The 24,271-nt window shown below is 58.9% G+C and overlaps 3 protein-coding genes across 7 annotated transcripts in view; 2 read left to right on the top strand and 1 right to left on the bottom strand.

Moving 5' to 3' along the window:
- The window catches only part of PRR12 (proline rich 12), a 35,708-nt gene extending 26,809 nt beyond the window's left edge, over positions 1-8,899 (top strand). Inside the window, exons 10-11 of one of the 2 annotated variants that reach the window (XM_043598526.1) lie at positions 5,990-5,995; positions 8,889-8,899. In XM_043598526.1, the coding sequence (XP_043454461.1) occupies positions 5,990-5,995; positions 8,889-8,892 (10 nt within the window). In that variant the 3' untranslated portion in view covers positions 8,893-8,899. Of the gene's footprint in view, positions 1-375; positions 1,386-5,989; positions 5,996-8,888 lie in introns of those variants that run through there. The other variant, XM_043598525.1, reaches the window with a different exon arrangement.
- On the bottom strand, positions 5,411-9,416 carry RRAS (RAS related). The gene is made up of 6 exons (XM_043598542.1): positions 9,235-9,416; positions 7,210-7,297; positions 6,975-7,077; positions 6,781-6,889; positions 5,853-5,971; positions 5,411-5,775 (listed from the first exon to the last, which is right to left on the bottom strand). The coding sequence occupies exons 1-6, from the start codon at positions 9,385-9,387 to the stop codon at positions 5,691-5,693; spliced, it is 657 nt and encodes a 218-aa protein (XP_043454477.1). The 5' UTR covers positions 9,388-9,416; the 3' UTR covers positions 5,411-5,690.
- Positions 9,417-10,902: 1,486 nt separating this feature from the next.
- On the top strand, positions 10,903-24,271 carry SCAF1 (SR-related CTD associated factor 1). 4 transcript variants are annotated; one of them, XM_043598528.1, is made up of 11 exons: positions 10,903-11,111; positions 13,812-13,925; positions 14,172-14,229; positions 14,970-15,064; positions 15,329-15,429; positions 15,520-15,635; positions 18,353-21,187; positions 21,840-21,922; positions 22,153-22,371; positions 23,408-23,536; positions 23,831-24,271. In XM_043598528.1, exons 2-11 carry the CDS (start codon positions 13,818-13,820, stop codon positions 24,020-24,022), a joined length of 3,936 nt encoding a protein of 1,311 aa, XP_043454463.1. In that variant the 5' UTR covers positions 10,903-11,111; positions 13,812-13,817; the 3' UTR covers positions 24,023-24,271. The 4 variants fall into 4 exon arrangements, with proteins under 4 accessions (XP_043454463.1, XP_043454464.1, XP_043454462.1 ...); XM_043598529.1 differs by lacking the exon at positions 10,903-11,111 and adding an exon at positions 11,183-11,575; XM_043598527.1 differs by lacking the exon at positions 10,903-11,111 and adding an exon at positions 11,589-13,351.

Genomic DNA, 24,271 nt, shown 5'->3' with positions numbered 1-24,271 from the left:
TCGGCCCCACGGGCTCTGCCCTGGGCCCGGCCCCTCCTGCCTCGGACTCAGGAGTCCAGCTCGCAGTCCCCTTCTCCCTCGGTCCCAGGGGTCCAGCTCCCAGTCCCCTCCTCCCTCGGTCCCAGGGGTCCAGCTCCCAGTCCCTTCCTCCCTCGGACCCAGGGATCCAAGCCCACAGCCCCTCCTCCCTCAGACCCAGCGTCCTGGTCCCCAGCCCCCTCCTCCCTCAGAGCCAGGGGTCCAAACCCGCAGCCCCTCCTCTCTCAGACCCAGGAGTCCAGCTCCCAGCCACCCTTCTCCTCAGGAGATTGATCCCTAGACCCCCCCCAGACCCTGGTGGCCACTTGCCCCAGCTCCCTGTTTAACGCCCTGCAGACCCTGGCCATCGAGGGCGGTGCTGAGGACCTGGGTCAGGAGGAGGTAGTCCAGCAATGCATGCGGAACCAGCCGTGGCTGGAACAGCTCTTCGACTCCTTCAGCGACCTGCTGGCCCAAGCACAGGCCCACAGCCGCTGTGGGTGACCCCACCCCGCCTGGGGGAGCCACCTCTTCCACGAACGGAGAATTGGGACAGAACTGTGTCCTCAGGAGCTAACCCCTGGGCCCTGCCTGCCAGGGAAGTCGGGGGTGGGGGGGGGGTCATTGGTCAGGGTGTGTCCATGCTGCCCCCACAAGGGCAGGGTTCAAAGTTCGACTCCTCCCCTCTCCCACACCCCCCTCCACTCCCTCCCCGCCCCTCCTGCTGTCCGGTGTACAGAGAAATTATTTATATATATGTATAAATGTCTATTTAGTAACGGTTTCCCTCCCCACCTTGGCCCAATCCCCTCTCCATGGCCACAGCCCCGCCCCCTCCACCTTGTACATAATGTATAGGAAAAGTCTATGTATGGTTGAGGGGGGCGGGGTGGCTTCAGAGAGCTGGGGGACCCCCTCCCCCCAACCCCCCCTCACAGGCCAAGATCTTTGCTAAAGGCCATTCCCTCCCCCAGGGCATTCGGCATTGGGCGGGAGGGGGAAAACGCATCTTGTTAATTATTTTTAATCTTATTTATTGTACATACCTGGGGCGGGGGGCTGGGGAGGTGGAGGGGGAAGAAGGGTCCCCTCCCTTTGGCCCTCCTACTCCTTTTCTACTGCGATTGTCTGTGTCTGCCCCCCCCCCCCACCGCCCCAACCCCTCGTCGTCTGGATGTGGTTCTATTTTTTATCCGTCTCCCCTCCCCTCCCCCTCTCTCTAACCGCCCCCCCCCCCCCCCCCCCCCCCGCTCCTCCCTCCCCACCACCCTTCGTCTCTTGCTCTTTCTTGGGCTTCTGTACAACTCAACTTGTATACACTGTGTACACACAACCAGCCAAACGAAAACCCAACGGCAAACACTTTATCGGCCGGCTGGAGTGCCTCTGTCCTACGGCGTCTGGGTGCCGGGTGGGCCGAGGCGAGGGATGGCACAGGCAGAGAGAGGGTCTGGCCTTCTCTGGCACATGGCTTTTCTGGAGCCCGGGCAGTGGTTGGGCTGAGGGTCGTTGCACCCCTACGTCTCGCTGGGTAAAATTGGCCCACCCCAAAATTTAGCGACCTAAAACAAGAAACGTTTTATCCTCTGGTTTCTGAGGATCAGGAATTGGGGGTTCGCGTCCCAGGGTCTGTTGTGAGGTTATAGTCTGGTCAGCGAGAGCAACCCGAAGGGATTGACTGGGATTGGAGGGTCTACTTCTTTTGTTGTTGCTGTTTATATTTGAGAGGGAGGGAGGGAGAGAGAGAGAGACAGAGAGACAGAGAGAGAGACCGAGCGTGAGTGGGGGAGGGGCAGAGAGAGAGGAAGATCCAGAATCCGAAGCAGGCTCCAGGCGCCGAGCTGTCAGCTCAGAGCCCGACTCAGGGCTCGAATTCACGAACCGTGAGATGGTGACCTGAGCCGAAGTCTGACACTTAACTGACTGAGCCACCCGGGCACCTCGAAGGATCTGCTTTTAAGGCGTGCAGATCAGTTGTTGGCCGGAGGCCTCGCTTCCTTGCCATGTGGACCCCACAATGGGGCAGCTTCAGTGTCCTCACAGCATGCCAGCTGGCTTTTCCCAGGGAGAGAGCAAGGAGGAAGCCACAGGACCTTTATGTCCTAATATACCATTGCTTCATCCATACTGTTCATCGAAAGGGAGTTATTAAACCCAGTACCCACTCAGAGGGCAGTTCAGCTCCACTTTGAGGATGGAAAAGGATAGGAATTCTTAGATGTGTTTTTAAACCGGCACAGGCTGTGGCAGGTGTAGGGAGTTGACCAGCTTTTTGAGGGTTGCCTAATGTAGACTGAAGGGTGGGTCTCTTGTGCTCTTGAACCCTGAAACTCCAAGGTCACCAGCAGACTGGCAGTTGAGAGGCCAGTAGATGGAGTGGTGGATGGATTCCTGGGTTCTTGAGATTTGCTGCTGCTCAAAGCGTGATCCAGGACTGCCGCCCTTGGAGTGATGTCCGTTGTCCCACGAGACCTTCTAGAAAACGTCAGCTCGGGCCGAGTCTCAGATCTGCTGAGTCAGAACCCACTATTTAGTAAAATCCTGGGAGGATTCTAATAGACACTCAAGTTGGAGGAGCAGTGTTCTAAAGAGTTAAACGTTCGGAGGTCAACTGGAACCTGGCTTTAGAAAGTAGTGAGTAAGCTGTTGTCATTCTAGAGCCTGGACGGTTGTCCAAAACAGACTGTTGGTATTCTAGAACCCTGGCTTCAGCAGTGATGATAGGTGTGCGGCAGGTGTTGACCTGGTGTAAGATTTAAGGGTAGACCATCTGCATTCTAGATAGGTTCCCTTCCTGGTGAAATCGAGGAAGAGCCCCAATTTGTTCTACAACTTTGGATATCGTCTAGGCCAATATTAATGATTCTGCTGGTTTTACAGTAACGCTGAAGGATCTTAATGGGACTCAGTGGTGGGCCGTGGGCTTTTGTTTTTAAGTTTATTTAGTTATTTTGAGAGAGGGGGGAGAGCGTCCAAGCAAGCTCCACGCTGTTACCGTGGAGACCATTGTGGGGCTCGAACCCATGAACCACGAGATCGTGACCCGAACTGAAGGCTGGAGTCCGACACTCGACCGACTGAGCCACCCAGGTGCCCCTGGGCCGTGGGCTTTCTAGAATTGAGTTCGGAGGGGTAAGGATGGACCACTGGTGTCCTTGAACCAATGCCTGTAGCACATTGGGGTGCAGCCACTGAGAGGCAGTGGCATATTCAAGTTTCTGGACTGTTCCGTCAAATAAGAGCCAAAGCCTCCGAGATCACCGTGATCTCCCGCAGGAGCTCTGCTATACAAAGTGGGTGGATTGTTCAGAAGGTGGGTGGCGGGCCAGTATCATCCCTTTGGGGGCAGGAGTACCTTGTGATTGGACCTTGGAATTCAACTGCCCGAATTTGAATGCCAGCTCCAGCACTAACCAGGTGAGTTGGATCCCAGCCCCTGTCCTCAGTCTCGTCATTTGTCAAATGGACTTTGTCAACGTGAAGGAAAACAGCGTTCGATGCACTTGGCACCGTCTGGCCTTTAGCTCCCGTTCCGCGTGGCAGGCGAGCCCAAGGGGCTTGCCGGAAGTCCGAGAGATGGCAGAAAGGGAAGATGGCAAAGATGGATAAGGAGGGACAGCAAAAGCCCGAGAGGCTTCAAATCATTGGCAGGACCCGCCAGAGCCCAGGGGAGGGCAGGAACTGTGGGACAGGCATGCACATGCCTAGAGAGCCGCCAACTAGGCCAGGCCAGCCTCTTCACTGTTGTCTGATGAGCTCTGGAACGGTGGTGATCGCAAGCCTTCCGAAAATGGCCTGCCAGTTGTCGCGTGGGTCTGTACGTGTGCCTTTTGCTGGGCGTAAGCGGTAGCTTTGGTCACCTCTTCGAAGTGCATCTTTGTCCTTCAAGAAGCAGGGTGTCCCCGGCCAAGAATTTGGCCCTGATCGACAATGCAAAAAAGACTCGGGTCTCCTGTGCACGCAGTGTTGACAGGGGGACCCAGGGAGAGGGAGGGACATCAGCCTAGGACTCCACTGGCCCCTGCGGAGAGCGCCTCGCCTCTGGCTGGGGTTAGGTGGCGATGTCAGACCTTGTTTGGAAAGTGATAGAACCGCCCCACTCCACCACCCCCCCCCCCCCCCATTCCCTCCCTGTCAGGGTAGAGGGAGTGAACATGTAGCACAATACGTTGGAGCCTTGCTTATTCCCAAGGCGGAAGGTTGAATGCAGGCCAAGGATTCTGTGATAATGAAACCCGGAAAGGGATAGTTAGCTAATCATTGTTCGAATCTGGAATACAGAGGGACATTCATGGTTCTGGGGCAAGAGGAGGACAGCGGGGCCTCCGTCATTGATAAAGAGCGTTTACAATATTCCCAGCTCTGTGTTTGTCTTCTGGGTGCAGATCCGGTTCCTAAAGACCTCTCCGAAGTAGCTCTGTGATTACCCCCATTCTGCAGCTGAGAAGATGGAGGTGCTGCTGAGGGCCCTCGTCTCCCCTTGAACCAGGAAGTGGGTTCTGGGGTGGGTGTGAAGGGAGGACTTTGGAATCGGGCCTGGAGATTCTGTCCAAACGTAGCAGATACAGGGAGACAGGGCGTAGATCCTTGGTGACAGTTCTCAAGTGGAGGTGTGTGGACTAGGTGTTGGGGTTCAGGGACGCTTGTCAGGCATCGGAGATGGGGCACGTGGTGGTCTCCAGGTCTGGCGCCAGCGTTTCAGGTTAGCAAATAGAGCACAGAATTGGGGGTCCTGGGTCGAATGGGGGGCATGCAAGGGTTCCCAAACAAGCGAGCTAGCAACTTGTTTGGGTGGCCTTATGATGCCCCACGCTTCAGCCCTTCCTAGGACATATGCTCAAATGAGATGTGTCTACGCTGGCCCCCAGGTCATTGAGGGTTTGGACTCTGAAGTCAGCCCAATTTGGAACTTTCTGGAGCCGAGAACTTGCCAGCCAGCTGCTTGGACACCATTCCACCCACCTGTCCCTTCTTTCTGCAGCCAAAATGTCTTTCTCAATATGTATTGGGGGTGGTTAGGAGGCAGGCAGGGTTTGTAGTGGCTGCCTGTTTCCAAGATTCTGGAGTCTTCTGGAACACCACTATCCAATAAATTTAAAAACCTGCCTGTAGCTACCGGCTACCTTGTTGAACAGTACTGTTCTAGAACTTTACAGCAAAGAGGAAAAAAAAAAACCCAAAAAAACATTTCAGATGTTAAACCCCGTGCCACCAAAACACAAAAGGCAGAGTGGTCCCGTTGAAGATGAAGCAGGAGTCCAGACACCTGGTTGGCTTGTTCTCTGGCCCCTGCCCACCTCCCTCCCCAAGAAGCAAAGGGTTGTAGATCGGATGGTTATAGGTGTGCCCTGAGTTCACCCACCACCCCTGAACCGTTCTAAAAAGCATTTTCTGACATTGGCAGTGACGTTTATTTCCCTAGGGGTGGAGAGGGGAGTTATATACAGCAGTGACCCGGATGCCCGGGAGCCCCTCACCCCAACAAGGGGCTCAGGTGGGGAAAGGAGGCATATTGGCAGAAGGCACACAGTGGCGATGTCCTGGAGGAAGCCAGGAATTACAGATGGGGGTGTAGTGTATCCTGGGAAACCCAGATGGGGAAACTGAGGCTCGGTGAGGGCAGCTGGTCCCAAGAGCTCGTGCTGGTTGCTCCTCTCACGCCGCCGCCGGAGCTACAGGAGGACACAGGGACAGCCCCCGTCCTTCTTCCTGGGGGCGCTGGGTGGGCTGGGCGGGAGCTCTTGTTCCTGATACTTCCTGTGGGAAGAAGCTAGTGAGTTTGGGTCACAGGAGCTGAGAACGAGGATGACCGGAAGGGGAGGAGCTCCGCTCACCGTACGGCCCGCACCAGCTGCTCGAAGGCCTCGTCCACATTGAGGCGCAGTTTGGCCGAGGCCTCAAAGTAGGCCACGTGGTGGGAGGCGCCATAGGCAGAGGCTTCAGATCGGGGGACCTGGGAGGGGGGACACAGGAAGGAGTCGGGTGTCTGCACTCAGGGTGGTTCCCAACCGAGGGAGGCAGAAAATCACACTATATGCTCTAATGGGGGTTACGAAGTGCAGGGGCTCAAGGGAAAAGCTCCCAGAGGATCACGGGGGGACATGCCAAGAGGGCTCAGCACCACCTAAGTAGTCAGGGAAGGCTCTGGAGACGTTTGTCCTTCTGAACGTCAGATAACTGAGTGTCCCCCCCCCCCCCCCCCCCGCAGAGAAGTCTGGGTGTTCCCTGGAGAGGCCTGAGCAAGGCTCAGAAGGCTGGAACCCCCCCCCCCCCCCCCGAAAGCTTGATCTAAAAGATGAGTTCTGTGTGGGAATCACGTAGTCTCTGTGTATAGGAGGAAGTGGAGAGAACAGAAAGGAAGGGACCAGACACGGTGGGTATCACCTCTTGTGGAAGAGCTGGAGTTCTCTCCTGGGGGCGCTGGGGAGCCAGGGAGGGTCGTGAGCAGGGAAGGGGCCAGCGCAGTGGGGGGCAGGGTGGGAGGCTGACTAGAGGTGGCGACGGAGCAGAGTTGGGGCTGGCTGACCTGGGGATGGGGGGCAGGTGCCCTTTTTGCCATCCAGCCATCTCTCCTGGGAAGTCCTGTGTGCAAGGCTGGGAACTCAGGAGATCCAACTTGGGAGCAACACATTTAGTGATGGCGTGTGACCGTGGAGGGAGCAGGACCAGGGGAGCTGGAGGACGCAACCCAGGAAGGAGCCTCCCAGGCTTGAGATGCGGTCCCCCAGGGTGGGGCAGGAAGGGGGGGGTGGTGTCCCAGACCTGGCGCTGTGTCTCCAGATCTGCCTTGTTCCCAACCAACACGATGGGGAAGTCGTCTCGGTCCTTCACTCGGAGGATCTGCGTGAAAAGCTTGCCTACCTCGTTGAAACTGCGGATGAAGCCAGAGGTGTGAGGTCTAGCCGCCCTCCCCGCCCCACGCCCCACCCCCCGCTCCGCCGCCCTCTACTCCTCACCTCTGCCGGTCGTTAATGGCAAACACCAGCAGGAAGCCGTGGCCGGCGCGCATGTACTGCTCCCGCATGGCACCGAACTCCTCCTGGCCTGCAGTGTCCAGGACTGCAGACGTGCGGAGAGGGGCTGCCTTGGGGATGGGGTTCCCACTGGCAGCCCCCACCCACCCACCCCCCGCCAGGAGCCCTCAGCCCCACCACCATCCCCCCATCCGCTCCCTGCCTCCCTCGCCCTCACTGTCCAGCCGGGCCGGGACACCATCCACAGTGCAGATCTTCGTATAGGAGTCTTCAATGGTTGGGTCATAGTCAGACACAAAGTAGGACTGGTGGGGAGGGAGAAGACACTGTTACTGCTGTTCGCTCAGTGCTGCAGCACAGATGATGTAGCCCTGCCCCTGGGCTCTGCCTTTCTCTGCCTCCCCCCCCTTCTTTCTGGGTCCCCGTTCCTCTCTCTGTGGGTCTCTGTCCCTTCCTCCCACCCTACCCTGTCTCCTTTCTGAATCTCTCCTGGTCCTCTCTTTCTAGTATAAAATACATCTCCTACATCATGATTATGTCCTGGCTGTGCAGCATTGAACAAATCACTTCCCCTCTCTGAACCTCAATTTCCTCATTTGGAAATTAAGGATAAAAATAGGACTCATTTAATCCAGTATTTGTGAGCTTCGGGGAAATTCCTGTTAAGCATTTACTGTATGGCCTGGATATAGTAGGTGCTCAGTTATTGGGAGCTATTATTGTCCAGAATATCTGCCTGGCTAGATCTCTCCCTCCTCCTCCTCCTCCCTTCCCTCTTTTTTTCTCCTTCTTCTTCCTCCTCCTCCTCCCTCCCCTCCTCCTCCTCCTCCACAGCTTCTAGTGTCTCCTCCCAGGGGAAGGTCCCAGTTCCAATCCAGCAGTAGAGAAACTGCCCCGCCCAAAGTCTGGGCCCCTCCCTTCCTGCCTGGGTCAGGCCAGCCTCCAGCCAGGCCTTTGGCCAGCTTTGGGTCTGCCCCTGGGTGCAAGGGGCCCAGGGCTGAGGCCTTTTTCTATATAGGCCAGGGCGTCCATGCAGGCACTGGCTGGGGGCTCTCAAGGGGTCTGGGGCCCAGGGGCCTCTGCGGTAGCATCTCAGAAACAGATAGCTAATTTTTAAGGTTTTTCTAAGGTGGGAGGGTTTCCCTTGGGAATGGGGTGAAGGTTTCCTGGGCAGGGGTGGATCTTTCAGGAGAGAAGGGGTGATCTGGCAGCTGGGGGCCTGAGGGCTGCATCCTGTCTGTTGGTGGGGGGTGGGGGTGCTTGGTGAGGGCTTGTCCTGAAGGGAGGGTGTAGGACCAGGCCCCCCCATGGGGGGACTAGGGGCGTGTCTTCAGAACACAACTGGAGAAGCTCAGGAGTGAGAACGGGGGAGAGCCCCAAGGTGCACTTTTGGGAGGTTTGTCATAGAATATAGGTGCCTATCTAGAGAGTCTCAAACACCCTGAGATGCATTTATAGGGTCAAAGAAACTCTCAAAGAGCAGGTCTTTCCAGGGGGGTCAAGAATCTGGGGCTTCCTAGATGGAGATGATTTGGGGGCTAGCCAAGGTTTCGGAGAGGCGCTCAAGGATTTAGAGTGGAGGAAAATTCAAGATGGACGAGCAGGTGGTTTCCCTGGGGAGAGGGGGGAGGTCTGGGTCTTGGGGGATGGGGGATCCCCAGGACTTGTAGTCTTACAGTTCTCTGCAATGGCCAAGGGGCACTGATGTTTCTGAAATCCCTTGAGTCTAAGAGTGCCTCTCAGGACTGGATGGTCCCAGATGGGTCCCAGGCAGTCTGGGCATAATTTCTAGATTCTGAGAGAGCTAAGCATCTAGGCTGGGGTAATCTCCCAATTAGGCTCTGGGTGGCTCAGGCAGGAAGCTGGGATCTGAGGTTTGGGGGAGATGGGGCTCAGGTAGGAGAAGGTGGCACCTGGGGGTGGGGGCCCCTATGAGAGTGCTTAGGGTCTAAATGGGGTGACTTCTGGATTTAGGATGCTCCCAGGAGATGCCCAGGTCAGCAGGGAAGCAGGGTACTGGGAGGAGGGATGGTGGGTTTCAGGATGCCAGTATATGCCCCTTGTGTAGGGGGTGGAAGGGGTGGAGGCCCTGGGAGGGCTCAGGGTCACAATCTGAGGGGGTTTTTTAAGATTAGAAGGTCTCGTAAGAGGTGCTCAGTGATGGATCGAGGGGAAAATAGGGGTCTCAGAAAGAGGTCAGTTCTGGGTCCCGGGGACACCCCCCCGGGTGAGGGCCCACTACCTGGATGAACTGGATGGTCAGTGCGCTCTTGCCCACGCCGCCGCCGCCCACGACCACCAGCTTGTGTGTCTCGCTGGGTGGGGGGTCCCCGGGCCCCGGCCCCCCGCCCCGGGGCCGCCCCCGCCCAGTCCCGGACGCCGCCCCGCTGCTCATGTCGCCACCGCTGCCGCCGCCGCCGCTACTGCCTGGCGGGGGGGGGGGGGAGCCGGGCGGGGCCTAGGGGTGGGCCGCGCTAATAAGGCTACTGCATAATCATGAGCTCCGGAGAGAAGGCCTCGAGTCTTGGGACACTTGGGAGGAGGCAAGGCCAGGGAAAAGGAGGAGCTATGCTAATAAGGGAAGGGGAAAGGCTTTCGCTGTGAAGGGGAATTCCAAATGGGGCGGGAGTATGTTAATGAAAGAACTGTGCTCACCCAGGGCAGCGCCACGCGCTCTCAGCAGGCGGGCCCCTGGGGGCGGGGCTATGCTAATAAGCGCTCTCACTCTCTCGACCGACGGGTCGGGAAGATCATTCGGGGAGGTGCTATGCAAATGAAGAGCCCGGAGACTGCTTCTCAGGGCACCGTCCCCGAGGCTTCGTTTTAGTAGGCGGGGCTCGTGGACCCGCGCGCGGCCGTATATAGGCGCGCTCGGAGGAAGGAGTGGGTCTTGAGGGGAAGCTCCACCTACGTCCTGGGATCCTAGCCAGGCTTCCGACCCGGGTGTCTAGGCTGGACGCTGGAGTCTCCGCCCGCTAAGGGACCCAGGCTTCCGGTTCCCGGAGTCCCAGCCAAGCGGAAGGCAGACTGGGAGGGGAGATGGGGCCCTGGAGGGGGGACAGCCGCGTAACGGGACAGGGAGGGGCCGTGAGATCACTGCATTCCTGATCCCTGAGCGAGCTCGCCCAAGCCGGGGTGGCCGAGTCATGAAGGGCCTAGGGCCAGGATTTCTGAGGCTTGAAGGAGGAAGAAGCTGAGGGCCCAGGCTTTTGAGTCTCTCGGAGAGAATGAGGATGGAGGCCTGGAATCCTGGGTCCCGGGGAGGAGGGGATCTGGGAGTCTTTACTACTGTATTCCGTAAAGGAGGGAGCTGGGTGCCCTGACTCTTGGGTTCAGGGGTTGGGTTCGGGGATTCAGAATTCTAGATCCGAGGGAATTCAGGCGGGGAGCCCGAACACTTGTGTCTGTGTAAAGTACGAGATGGAGACCAGCAATGGTCTGAGGAAGGAAGGGCCTGAGGGCCAGACACCTGGTTGGAAGGAAGAAGTGGTCGGACTCCCAAGTCCCAGGCAGGAGGGAAATAGGGAGTCCAGGCTTCTCTGCTGAATGAGAGGAATCAGAATTTGGACTTTTCCGTCCTAAATGAGGAGGAGGTTGTACGTCAGGCTCCTTGGTTCTAAATTTAGAGAGGACTAGGAGATCGGGATTCTGGGATCCCCAGAAAGTGGGCGGGGCAACTCAGCAAGTCCGGCTGTTTTTTCTACTTCCCACTCCTCGGAACTACAATTCCCTTGCGGCGGTCGGGCTGAGTGGTCTTACATCACTTCCTGTTCCGCAGCTCTTTCCGCGCGCGCGCAGGGCACCGTGGGGCCTTGTCGCGGGCTGCCGCAACCCCGCCCACTTCACCTCTCACCTCCTTGCTGTCCCCGCGCGACGGAGGCGACGTGCGGACTACGCCTCCCGGCGTCCGTCGCGCGCGCTCATGCCTATGTGCCCCATTGGTTGCTGGGAAATTGAGTCCGGAGCCTTCCCACCAGCCTTCACGGCACCGTGCTCGGTACTTGAAGTCCCGGCAAGCTCGGCGGCGTTTTAGCTCCGCCCCTCTCCTCCCTCTGCTCGCGAGCCCCCCCAGCCCGCCCCGCCCCGCGCCGGGGCCGGAGCCGCAGCCCGAGCGGCGGGGTAAGATGGCGGCGGCAGTCTGGGCCGCGGGGCTCGGGCCTATCGGGGTGGGCGGGGCGGAGTCGGGTCGCTAGTTGTCCCGGGGTCCTCCCCACACGCCGCGGGGCCTGGCGGACTTAGCGGGGCGGCCTCGGGCCCGGCAGCGGCGGCGGAGCCTGGCGCCGAGCGGGGGGCCTTCTCAAGGCCCCGGGACGCGTCTGTGGGTTCCGGGGGGCATCTACGGGGCGTCCCCGAGAGGACTGGGGATGTCCACCGGGCCTGGACTGAGACTGGAGCCTGCCCTCCATCACATAGCTGGCCTGGGTCATATCTGTAGACACTGTTGATCGTCTTTACGGGCTGACCCGAAGCTAGGGTCTGTTTATAGGGTTCTGGGGCCATCTTGAGATCTTGAGATATGTCCCAGGGTGAAGGAGGTCTGCAAGAGCAGAGGAGTATCTGCAGAGCCATCTATAGCGCCCGGGGTATGTCTGTTAGGACTGGGAGTGTCTACATGGGGTGCCTTGAGGATGCGGCTCACCTACCTGGGTCTGGGGCCATGTAGCGGGTCTGGAAGAACTGTTGGAGGGCTAGGAAGTCTTTTAGGGCCACCCAGGGGGGTGGGATGTGCCCACCAAGGGAGGGAGGCAAATACTGACGGGTGCTGAGAGGCCTGGATGGGTCTCTAACGTCTGAGAGTGTCTAATATGGGTGACAGGAGGCTGGGGGGCACTTAGAAGGACCTGGAACCATCTAGGTGGCTTTCAGTGTGACTGCAAGAGTACAGTCTTTATGCCTGGAGCAATTCGAATGCCTTTTGGGGCTGGGTAATCGCGTGGAGAACAAGACAAAGGAGAGTATTGGAAAATTTGCCCAGCTCAAATGTACTTGCACTTTATAATGTAATTTAAATGAAAAATGTTGATAAAAATTCTGCATTGCCCTGGAGCTATAGAGAGTTGGAATTAGTCCACATTAGTCTGGGGAAGTCTGTATGTAGGATCATCGAGACTCATTTAGTGCAATGCTTTTCAGACTCTTTTGACCTTGATCTACAGTAAGAAGTGCATTTTTTGTGTTAAGAGCTAGGACATACTGACATGTGTATTTAATGCCAAAGTCCCATTAATTAATATTCCCACGTACTACTTGTGATGCACCGTGAAGAATTTTCAACTGTGTTCGATTTACTTTTATTTTTTTATAACAAGCTAATTGCAAAGCACTGTACTGCTCTCAGACCGTAGTTTGGGGAGCACTGATCTAGAGGGACCTAGCAATGTCTGCAGAACCTTTTCAGGTCAAAAAGATATAAAAAACTGTGGATGTGTCCGCAAAGCCTGGGGCATGTCTAAATGGGCAGAGGAGCATCTTCATACACCGCGGAGGGCTTGGGGATCTGTGTGTCTGTCCTCAGCAGGTCTTGGCTAAAGCCCCTGTTGTGTGGCAGTCACTGTTCTGCGTAACACGCGCTTTTCCCAGAGGTGCTGGAGAGCAGCTCCAGGGCTGGGAACTGTCCACAGGGGTTTAACAAGGCGGGACACGTTAGTGGGAGTTAGTGAAGGAGCCACAGGCTCTTGTCTGGGAGGTTGCCTGTGGGAGCTTGGGCAGAGCTTGGAATGCTGTGGTAGGAAGGAGACCAGGACCGATGCATTTGCTTGGCAGGTGTGCAGCTGGGAGAATGGGGGAGGTAGATGTGCGGTAAACCCGGGCCTTGAAGCTAATTTTTGTTATTTTGTATTGAGCGCTTGGGCTGTGCTAACTCTGTAGCAGAAAGTCCCTTTGCTTTCAGTTCTTACCGCCCTTCTTGGAGGTAGATACTCTTGTGGTGCCCGTCTACAGAGAAGCATAAAGAGTCAGGGGTTTCAAAGGTTTCTGGGAACTCTGGAGACCCGGATAGTGTTTTCACAGTAGCAGATTGGATGGTTCTAAGGAAGCTTACAGCTGGAGTACTCCTACTTTCTGAAGACCTAATCGAGACACCCACCAGTCTGAAGGATAATCTTTCAACCTCCGAATGATCTGAGAATTTCTGTGACCTCATGAAGGCTTTAGCCATGATCTCCCACAATGGGCAGATTGGTGATAGGTGGATGTCCTCCACATGCCTTTCTGAAAGTAGTGTTTCCGGTCTGGTGTTGGTTTTGTACATCACTCTTGTAGCTCCATTTTTTGTGTATAAACCAATTTTTTCTTTTTTTTTTGGTCCCTCACCATCGAGGAGAATCGTTGCCGCTTTAGGGAGTTGCATGGTATCTGAGGTATACTCAGTACACTGGCACGTATCTCAGTTTGGGAGAGGAGAGTTTAGGGGACTGCGGGACACAGTATTTGAAATCACAACTCAACCGGGAAAAACATCAGCCAACGTGGGGGCAGGCAGGGAGGTCTTAAAGCTTGGTTGTGGGGGAAGCTTTAAGTGGAGACTGGGGAGTGGAGTGTTGAAATAGGAGGCCAGAAGGCCTCCCTGCAAGAAAGGAAGCAGTAGAAATCTAGGCAAGGGAGGAGAGCCATTCTGGTCTCTGCGACGTCTGCTCAGGGCCGGGGACTCGCCCAAGGACTGGCGTGTGGTGGCAGAGGGCAGAAGGATGCTGAGGAGGATGCTTGGTCAAAGCCGTGGCGGAGGCCCTGGAGATCCTTGCGTCCATCCTCTGCTTCCAGCCCCTCCCACCACCCCCCACCCCTGCCTCCACTCCAAACTCTCACCCCCTCAACCACCAGGTGACCATGGAGGAAGAAGATGAGTCTCGAGGGAAGACAGAGGAGTCGGGCGAGGATCTGGGCGATGGTCCGCCGGACAGAGACCCCACGCTTTCTCCTTCTGCCTTTATCCTGGTAAGGCTGCTAGATGTCTGGGGCCAAGGGAGGGACGGGCTGGAAATGCAGATGTCAGGGCCTAGCTCCTGGGCCCTGGGGGGAGGAGGGGCTGGGGGCCTGGACACTTGGCTCCTCTGAAGGGTTCGAGTTTCGTTATAGGGTGTCTAGAATGGCTGTCTCCCAGGAGCAGAGCTTGTGACCATTTGCACGGGTCCCCTGACTGCCCTTTCTTTCCACCCCCTCCACCCTCCACCTTTTCTCTAGCGGGCCATTCAGCAGGCTGTGGGAAGTTCCCTGCAGGGGGATCTGCCAAATGATAAAGGTACGATGGGTTCTGGTTCCTCTTAGCCTCCGTCCCATCTCTCCGTATTCTTTATCCTAATTGCATTCCTAAAAACTTTCTGAGGCCTCCCGGGTACCACCCTTGTGCTGGCTCGGGGAGCCAAAGATGGGTCGGACCCCATGGCTGCCTTGGAGGGGCTCGCGGTCTGGTGGAGGGGAGATACAGTCACAGCGCAGAGGTGGCCCTGAGGCACTAGGAGAGCGCAGGAGGCCCAGTTAAGTTAGTGTGGAGGAGATGGGGTCTGGGGAGGCTTCCTAGAGGGGCAGACCGGTGAATTGGGTCTCCAAGGATGTACTGAAGTTGTTGCCTGGTAAAGAGGAAAGCCTGGTAGGCAGAGGCACCCAGCAGGCGCACAGCACAGGGGCATGTTGCAGGACCGAGCTGTGGTTTTTTGGGACTGGCAGGCCTGGGGTGTGAGCAGGAGGTGAGGCAGGAGAGCTCCATGGGACCTGTGTCACCGCAAGGCTCTCGTGCCAGGCTGGCTTGTCTGGAATCCATCCTGAGGGCAGCTAGGAGGTCAGGTGGGTGAGAGCGCCTCGGAACGGCGCTGGGGAAGTCTTTCTGGGCCCCAAGGTGGGAGCTGAGGGGTGGAGGCAGGGAGAGCAGGCAGGAGTTTGGCTCCCTCCTCAAGAGCCCGAGCAGGCTCCTCTTTCCTCTGACTCCACAGAGTCTCTGTGTCTCGTCCCTGTGTCCAATCTCCCATGCAAATCTCTCTCCAGATGGCTCCCGGTGTCACGGCCTTCGATGGAGGGGCTGCCGGAGCCCACGGTCAGAGCCCCGTTCCCAGGAGTCAGGGGGAACCGACACGGCTACTGTGAGTAAGAGCAGGGGGCTGGGGGCCCAGACTCTTGGGGTTGGGGTGCTGATCAGCTGCAGTGTTGGAGGGGTTGGGGGCATCATCCCTGGGGCCGGGCCCTTGGGTCCTGGGGGCAAGTCAGGATGAGGGAATTGGTTGGATCTCTGCGTTTTCTCGGGTTCTCAGATGCCTGGGTTCCTGAAGGTTTAGGGGCTGGGGAAGTGGGATTTGTGGGCCCTCACGTGAGAGGGACGGGTTGCAACCCCTCCCGGCCTATTCCAGGTGTTGGACATGGCCGCAGACAGCTTCCTTGCGGGGCTGGTGAGCGTTCTGGATCCCCCAGATACCTGGGTTCCCAGCCACCTGGACCTTCGGCCTGGCGAGTGAGTAGTTGGGCAGCTGGAGTGGGAGAGGCCTTTAGCGGGGGAGCTGGCAGCTTCCTTCAGGCTCACTCACCCCCTTCTGCCCTGCAGAAGCGAGGACATGCTGGAGCTGGTGGCCGAGGTCCGAATCGGGGACAGGGATCCCATCCCTCTGCCGGTGCCTAGCCTGCTGCCCCGTCTCAGGGCCTGGAGGACAGGCAAAACGGGTATGTGGGGCCAGGGCAGAGCTGAGCAGGCGGCCTCGGAGTCCTGCACGAGTCAGCTGTTGTTGGTAGTAACAGTAGCGATCCTGTCATTTAGACAAAATCTTTAAGCCTCTGCCTGTTAGACTGCAAGGCTTTATGTACCTACAGCAAACGCTGATGTCCTGGCCGGCACGTGTGAGGCACTCCGTGTCCAGGGCGCTACGTGGCAGTGTAACTGCACTGGGAATTCGTCTCCCTGGGATTGGGGGTGGGGTGGGGGGAGGAGGCTCTTAGCATCTCTATCTTCCAGAGGAGACGAATCTGAAAAAGGGAAGTCCCTTGTTTAAGGTGGCACAGCCAGTAGATGAGTGGTGCTCCTGGGCCCTGAGCCTGTAGCCCAGGTCTCTTTGAGTGTTAAGCCCTGTGAGCAGCGTAGAGCTTCTCAGACTTGGGCGGGTATCAGAGTCACGAGGAGGAGGACTTTGTCGATACACGGGTCCCTGGGCCTACTCCTAGGATCTCTGATTCAGTGGGTCTGGGGTGGGGCCCGGGAATTTGCATTTCTAACCAGTTCCTCGGTGAGGTTTCCGGCCCCCAGGACCCCGGTGGGAATCCCTGGTTTAGACTACCCCCCCCCCCCTTCATGTGCATCCACAGTTGGGAGGGATGGAGAGGAGAGGTCGGCGCGGTCAGCCAGAAGTGACTGTTTCGCAGCCGACCGTGGCTCACACACGCTGTGCCCGTTTCGGTTTCCCTTGTCCTTTTTTTATAGCTGCGAAATGTCTTGTCCATTCGGCTCAGGGGGCATGGTACTCAGGGTCCACCACGCCCTTGGGGAACCCCCCAAAAACTCTTCATTTCTTTTAAAATTAGAAGGCCTACAGGATAAATAAACACATGGACGTGGCAGTGTCCTAATAAAACTTTGTTTACAAGAACAGAAGGCGTTGGGAATTTGGTGCCAGGCCTTCGGTGATATAGTTGTATCTGGACTGTAAGAGCTGTTTGGTGGGAGATGCTGGGGTTATGTTTTATTTTCTTACTAGCAGTGTTTTTCTTCATTTGGAAGTTATTAAGAACTTTAGGAAAAAAACCCTCATCCCTGATTCCATATCGTATAAAGATTACATAAAGGAGGGGCCGTCTTGCATTTCCAGACCGCTCTAGTCTGTGTTTTACACTTCTGGTGGTGGTAATAATTCGTAAGCAGGGTAGGAATAGCTCGTGCTCACCGAGTCCTTGTGGGGCCGGGCGCAGTCTGGTTTGTTCCACACAGCTGCCCACCTAGTCCCCTCATCCCTGCGATGTGTGAATGCTCTCATCACCGTCCTCCCTGCTTTATTTTCTTCCACAGCCCTCAGCAGTTGGCAGACTTTTCTGCGTGGCTCATGGAGATTTCTTGAAGGCAGGGACTCTTGTCTGTTGTGTTCACTGTTCTGTTCCTAGTACCTGAAACAGCTTGGCACAAGATAGGCGATCAGCAAAACTGTACTGAATGAATGAGTGCATGCCCATTGTATACATGAAGAAACCAAGGCAGGCAGAGGTTGAGTTCCTTGTCCTTGGTCCCGTCACGGGTGAGGGCCAGAGCCTAGGATTGGATTGAGAGGTGGCTCTGGGACTGCCCTCTTTTATTTTTTTATTTTTTTTCAACATTTATTTATTTTTGACAGTATGAGCTGGGGAGGGGCAGAGAGAGAGAGGGAGACACAGAATCTAAGACAGGCTCCAGGCTCTGAGCTGTCAGCACAGAGCCCGAGGCGGGGCTTGAACTCACAAACTGTGAGATCATGACCTGAGCTGAAGTCAGACGCTTAACCGACTGAGCCACCCAGGGCGCCCCTGGCACTGCCCTCTTAAGCCCCTGCTGTCCTGTCACTGTCTGCATGACCATGCTGGTGCCCTTGCCATCTCAGGGTCCCTGTAGTAGGTGGTTGAGTGGGGCCTCTGGACCCCAGTGTGTGTGTCCGGAGGTGCGGCCCAGGTCCGTTGTCACCGTGTGTGGGACTGATGGCATGGAGACCGCGTCGTCCTCAGAAAGCAGGGTCTCAGGAGGACAGATGAAGTTAGGCAGGAAAGCACGATGCCTGGCCCATGTGGAGGGGCGAACACTGCTTGTTCCTGTCGCCCGTTGGCGGTGTCTTTGAGTCCTGAGCGGATGTTGCCCCTCAGATGGGGCTCGTCACAGAGTGAAGTGCGTGGGTTGTGGACTCCGGCTGTCAGGGCTCCCTGGCTCTGCCATTTCCTGGGCTCTCGAGAGGGAGATTCACCTTCTCAGCCGCCCACAGTTCCCTTCAGGAAACAGGATAGATTCCCACAAGAGGCAGCTGGAGCAGCAGTCTTAGGTTCAAATCCCAGCGACCCTTCTCTAGCCTGTGTCTTCTGTGGTGACACTGGTCAGGGGGTTCTTGGGCTGCAGGCCAGTGTGTATCTCAGGACATGGGAGCACAGGCTCAGTGGCTTCAGTGGCTACATTGGCTGTTTGCACCCCCCCTTCTCCCTGCTGTGTGTCCTTGGGGAAGATACTGCAGTGCTCTGTGCCTCAGTTTCCTCCTGAAAGGACGCAGTACCTCCAGCTTGGAGTCATTAGGAGCATCTGTGAGTTGTCCCGTGCAAAGTGCAGGGTGCCGCCAGAGTGGGGTGGTGGCCGGGGCACTGGCCTGCGGCCCCCTCTGCACGGCCCAGGGAGGAGGACATGTGCCTGACTGGGGCTCTCTGTCTCCTTTCTTCCTTTACAGTGTCTCCGCAGTCTCACTCCTCACGACCCTCCTGTGCCCGTCACCTCCTTACCTTGGGCACTGGAGACGGGGGCCCTGCCCCACCCCCTGCCCCATCCTCTGCGTCCTCCTCCCCCTCCCCTTCCCCCTCATCCTCCTCCCCTTCGCCTCCCCCGCCTCCACCTCCTCCAGCGCCCCCAGCCCCACCTGCCCCCCGATTCGACATCTATGACCCCTTCCACCCCACCGACGAGGCCTATTCCCCACCACCTGCTCCGGAGCAGAAGTACGACCCCTTCGAGCCCACTGGCTCCAACCCCAGCTCCTCAGCGGGGACTCCTTCACCCGAGGAGGAGGAGGAGGAAGAGGAGGAAGAGGAGGAAGAGGAGGAAGAAGAGGAAGAAGAGGAGGAGGAAGGCTTGTCCCAGAGCATCAGCCGCATCTCCGAGACCCTGGCGGGCATCTACGATGACAACAGTCTGAGCCAGGACTTCCCAGGTGATGAGAGCCCCCGCCCGGACCCCCAGCCCCCACAACCGACTCCGGCCCCTGGAACGCCTCCACAGGTGGACTCCACCCGGGTGGACGGAGCCACCCGCCGTCGCGTCTTCGTGGTGGGGACGGAGGCGGAGGCCTGTCGGGAAGGCAAGGTCTCTGTGGAGGTGGTGACGGCCGGCGGAGCCGCCATCCCGCCAACCCTGCTGCCACCGGGAGACTCCGAGATCGAGGAGGGCGAGATCGTCCAGCCGGAGGAGGAGCCCAGGGTGGCAGTCTCCCTCTTCCGGGCCGCTGGCCGGGCGGCGCGACCCCCTCCTGCAGCCTCAGCGCCCCCGGCAGCCCAGCCCCCGCCCCCGCCACCTGCCCCCCGCGCCCCCGAGGGGGACGACTTCTTGTCTCTGCACGCCGAGTCAGACGGCGAGGGCGCCCTGCAGGTGGACCTGGGGGAGCCGGCGCCCGCCCCGCCGACCGCGGACACGCGCTGGGGCGGCCTGGACCTGCGCCGCAAGATCCTGACCCAGCGTCGGGAGCGCTACCGCCAGCGCTCGCCCTCCCCGGCCGCCGCCGCCGCCGCCGCCCCCGCGGGCCCCCCCACCCGCAAGAAGTCGAGGCGGGAGCGCAAGCGGAGTGGCGGCGAGGCCAAGGAGGCCGCGTCGTCGTCGTCCAGCGCGCAGCCTGCCCCTCCGGCCCCGGCCTCCCCCTGGGACTCCAAGAAGCACCGCTCCCGGGACCGCAAGCCGGGCTCTCACGCCTCGTCGTCCGCCCGCCGCCGCTCGCGGTCCCGCTCCGCCCGCCGCCGCTCGCGCAGCACCGACCGCCGCCGCGGGGGCAGCCGCAGGTCGCGGTCCCGGGAAAAGCGGCGGCGGCGGCGGCGCTCGGCCTCCCCGCCCCCGGCCACATCCTCGTCGTCGTCCTCGAGGCGCGAGCGGCACCGTGGCAAGCACCGAGACGGCGGCGGCGGCAAGAAGAAGAAGAAGCGGTCGCGGTCCCGGGGCGAGAAGCGGTCTGGGGACAGCGAGAAGGCCCCGGTGCCCACCCAGCCGCCCTCCGGCTCCAGCTCCCTGGGCGGAGAGCGTGACAGCCGCCGCAGGGGGGCGGTGCCACCTTCCATCCAGGACCTCACGGACCACGATCTCTTCGCCATCAAGCGGACCATCACCGTGGGCCGGCCGGACAAGTCCGACCCCCGAGGCCCGTCGCCGGCCCCGGCCTCGTCGCCCAAGCGCGAGGTCCTGTACGACTCAGAGGGACTGAGTGCCGAGGAGCGGGGGGGCAAGAGCGGCGAGAAGGACCGGCGCCGCTCCGGGGCCGCCTCCTCCTCCTCTTCCTCCCGGGAGAAGGGATCACGGCGGAAGGCGCTGGATGGGGGGGATCGGGACCGGGACAGGGACAGAGATAGGGACAGGGACAGGTCATCCAAGAAGGCTCGGCCTCCCAAGGAGTCAGCGCCCTCCTCGGGGCCTCCGCCAAAGCCACCGGTCAGCAGCGGCTCCGGCTCGTCCTCCTCGTCGTGCTCCTCCTCCTCCCGGAAGGTGAAGCTGCAGTCTAAGGTGGCGGTGCTGATCCGCGAAGGCGTCAGCAGCACCACGCCGGCCAAGGAGGCCGCATCCGCTGGCCTGGGCTCCATCGGAGTCAAGTTCAGCCGCGACCGGGAGAGCCGCTCCCCTTTCCTCAAGCCCGACGAGCGGGCCCCTGCAGAGGTGGCCAAAGCAGCTCCGGGCAGCACCAAGCCCAAAAAGACCAAGGTCAAGGCCAAGGCTGGGGCCAAGAAAGCCAAGGGGACCAAGGGAAAGACCAAGCCATCCAAGACCAGGAAAAAGATCCGCAGCGGGGGCAGCGGTGGGGGCAGCGGCGGCCCTGCGACGCTGAAGAAGTCCAAGGCGGATAGCTGCAGCCAGGCAGCGGGGGCCAAGGGGGTGGAGGAGACTTCCTGGTCCGGGGAAGAGCGGGCGGCCAAGGCCCCTAGCACCCCGCCCCCTAAGGCAGCCCCTCCCCCCCCTGCACTCACACCGGACTCCCAGACCGTGGACAGCAGCTGCAAGACCCCCGAGGTCTCCTTCCTTCCCGAGGAGGCCGCTGAGGAGGCTGGGGTCCGAGGCGGGGCAGAGGAGGAGGAGGAGGAAGAGGAGGAGGAGGAGGAAGAAGAGGAGGAGGAAGAGCAGCAGCCTGCCACCACCACGGCCACCAGCACGGCCGCAGCTGCCCCGAGCACTGCCCCTAGCGCGGGGTCCACAGCCGGTGACTCAGGGGCAGAGGATGGGCCGGCTACCCGTGTCTCCCAGCTGCCCACGCTGCCCCCGCCCATGCCCTGGAACCTGCCTGCTGGTGTGGACTGCACCACCAGCGGTGTCCTGGCCTGTGAGTGTGCCCTGGGGTGGGGGGCGCGGGCTGGGACAGACAGGATTGGGGAGGACCAGGTCCTGTGGGGACAGGCTTGGAGGCAGTGGGGATGCTTTGGAGGGGGTAGGCGCACAGTGACCCAGACTGCGAGGGGCTTGGGTGGGTGAGGGCTGATGAGGGGCTGTCTAGAAGGCTGGTAGGTGTCTGGCTGTGCTGGAGGAGAGCAGGCACGTGAGTGGGGGGGAGAGGGGGTGGCCAGCCCAGCACAGGCTGGAGGAGTGGGCCGTGTTCTGGGGTCCACCCGGAGGTGGACGAGGTTGGGTGTGGTGGAGGGAACAGGAAGAACAGGGCGAGCAGGGAGCGTTGTCCCTTAAGGGATAGCAATAGGGCACAGGGGGCTTGAGACAGAATCTCACCTTTGCCGCTACCTCGTCCCTGAATGACCTGGCCCTATTTCCCCCCTCCGGACCACACACATACCTTGAGTCCTAAGAATATGTGGGGTGCGGAGCCGTTCTCTCACTGGCCAAGGTCCCCTTTTCCCAGTTCTGAGCCCGAAACCTATGGTCTCTCCCCCGGGGGGAGACGGGGGTAAGACGGCAGCAGGTGCCTAGGTGACCTCTTGTGTCAGCTCCTGATGTCCTTGTCCTCAACTCTCTGCCTCTTGCAGTGACTGCACTTCTCTTCAAGATGGAAGAAGCCAATCTGGCGAGCCGAGCAAAGGCCCAGGAGCTGATCCAGGCCACCAACCAGGTGGGCCCCTCTGGGGAAGAGTCCCCACAGTCCCTCTTCTTGTCCCCTGACTCTGATTAGGAGAGGAACTACAATTCTCAGCAGACCTTGGGACAAGGAAGGGGTCGGCAGGAGGAGGGGCCTCTTGCCTCTGGGACAATTTGGAAATCAGGGTGGGAAGGATGGGGGTACATGTTCCCTCTTTCCCTCCCCCTCCCTTTATTCATCCGCTCTCCAACCTCTTCCGACAGATCCTCAGCCACCGAAAGCCACCCTCCAGTCTGGGGGTGACCCCAGCTCCTGTGCCCACCTCTCTGGGTCTGCCCCCTGGCCCCTCCAGCTACCTGCTCCCTGGCAGCCTCCCCCTGGGGGGCTGCGGCTCTACCCCTCCCACCCCCACTGGGCTGGCTGCAGCATCTGACAAGCGAGAGGGCAGCAGCAGCTCCGAGGGACGTGGGGACACAGACAAGGTGAGCTGGGTTTGGGAGAGGTGGGTTGATGGTGACAGTTTTGCAGATGCTGAAGTGCAGGGGCCCAAGGAGAATAGCAGACTGATGCCAACAGGTGGGAACTCAGATAAAACAGAAGTCATTGAATTGTATGGAACTAAAATTTTTTTTTCAATGTTTATTTATTTTTGAGAGAGTGAGAGATAGAGTGTGAGCAGCAGAGGAGGAGAGAGAGAGGGAGACACAGAATCCAGAGCAGTCAGGACAGAGCCAATGCAGGGCTCAAACTCAATAACAGTGAGATGGTGACCTGAGTGGAAGCCAGATGCTTAACCGACTGAAGAAGGAACCCAGGCACCCCAAGGAACTAAACTTTGATTCAAATGCACGAGTGGGAACAAACCAGTTTTCATTCAGCTACATCTGGCTTCTACTCACAGGCCTCAGGCCGGTTTTCCTTTCGGTCAGGTCCAAAAAGGTCATTCTGGTGAAACAGCCGATCGCCAGATGATGGTGTCGCCTATTTCTTACTTTGTGTAATTTTTTTTTTAAGCTTATTTATTTATTTTAGAGAGGGAGGGAGCACAAGTGAGGGAGGGGCAGAGAGAGAGGGAGACACAGTATCTGAAGCAGACTCCTGGCTCTGAGCTGTCAGCATAGAGCTCGATGCGGGGCTTGAACCAAACTGTGAAATCGTGACCTGAGCCGAAGTCGGACACTCAACCAACGGAGCCACTCAAGCGCCCCCATCTTACTTCGTGTAAATTTTGTATGGGCAGTGGACATACGTGTCCTGGTCAAGGCCACCGGGGATAGCCCCAGGTCCAACCTAGGTGATGTTCAAGTGATGTTCAGAGGCCCAGCCTGGCCTGCGGTCTGGGGTGACCGCAGCAAGGGTAACGCAGGGCAGATCCCGAGCAGGACCTCCACCTCCAGGAGTAGCTGGATGTGTCAAGGAGGCTGAGCTGGCAGGCAGGTGAGTGGAGGCCTGGGGTTCCGCAGGAACTCATCCGGCCTTTGCTGTCCCTCCTTCCCTCCCCGTCGCCCCCTCTGCCAGTATCTGAAGAAGCTGCACACGCAGGAGAGGGCAGTGGAGGAGGTGAAGCTGGCCATCAAGCCGTACTATCAGAAGAAGGACATCACCAAGGAGGAGTACAAGGACATCCTGAGGAAGGCTGTCCACAAGGTGGGGCCCGGCGGGGCACAGATCCACAGAAGTGGGGAGAGGACAAGAAGGAGACATGTGCATGCATGGGGAGCCGGGGATGGTGGGTCAGTGTGGAAGGTGAGGAGGGGACAGGATTTGCTCAAGCCCACCTGGGCCTGTCCCTCTGACATCAGGGGGACATGTAGGGGTGTTGGTCCAGAATCTGGGGGAGCGGCTCCCATCCCAGTTCGCAGCTGTGCTCAGCAGTCAGCAGTCCAGGTGGAGGGGACCCTGGGGGGCTGGAGGTGACCACAGCTGCCTCTCACCCCCTAGATCTGCCACAGCAAAAGCGGGGAGATCAACCCAGTGAAGGTGAGCAACTTGGTGCGGGCCTACGTCCAACGCTACCGCTACTTCCGCAAGCATGGCCGCAAGCCGGGGGACCCCCCAGGGCCCCCGCGGCCGCCCAAGGAGCCTGGACCCCCTGACAAGGGTGGCCCAGGCCTGCCCTTGCCCCCTCTCTGAGACCCTCGGCCACCCCTTCCCTCCTTCGCCTCTTTGGAATTCTGGACGTATTTATGGCTCCACCTCCCCACTTCCCTCCCCCGCCCCGTCAGTGGGATGATTGGGGGAGGGTTGCTGCAGGGAAGAGGAGAGCCCCCTGCCCTGCCCAGCCCTGTGCCCCTTGCCCCTTGCCCCCAAGCCTGTCCCAATCGCCCCTCCCTTCTGTTTGTGCCCCTCCCCCAGTTTCATTAAAGATTTCATGAAATGTTA

The sequence above is a fragment of the Prionailurus bengalensis genome, chromosome E2 (assembly GCF_016509475.1).
Source record: "Prionailurus bengalensis isolate Pbe53 chromosome E2, Fcat_Pben_1.1_paternal_pri, whole genome shotgun sequence".
In the NCBI taxonomy this organism is placed as follows: domain Eukaryota; kingdom Metazoa; phylum Chordata; class Mammalia; order Carnivora; family Felidae; genus Prionailurus; species Prionailurus bengalensis.
This window is presented reverse-complemented; position numbering and strand designations above follow the sequence as displayed.

Excerpts from the sequence above, each read along its gene's own strand:
- RRAS (XM_043598542.1), bottom strand. The coding sequence starts at position 9,387 with ATGAGCAGCGGGGCGGCGTCCGGGACTGGGCGGGGGCGGCCCCGGGGC. Across the intron at positions 7,298-9,234 it reads TGACCATCCAGTTCATCCAG|TCCTACTTTGTGTCTGACTA; the intron begins GTAGTGGGCCCT and ends CCTCCCCACCAG. Across the intron at positions 7,078-7,209 it reads TGTCCCGGCCCGGCTGGACA|TCCTGGACACTGCAGGCCAG; the intron begins GTGAGGGCGAGG and ends GCACGTCTGCAG.
- SCAF1 (XM_043598527.1), top strand. The coding sequence starts at position 13,133 with ATGAAGGCTTTAGCCATGATCTCCCACAATGGGCAGATTGGTGATAGG. Across the intron at positions 14,230-14,969 it reads GGATCTGCCAAATGATAAAG|ATGGCTCCCGGTGTCACGGC; the intron begins GTACGATGGGTT and ends ATCTCTCTCCAG. Across the intron at positions 21,923-22,152 it reads TGATCCAGGCCACCAACCAG|ATCCTCAGCCACCGAAAGCC; the intron begins GTGGGCCCCTCT and ends CTCTTCCGACAG.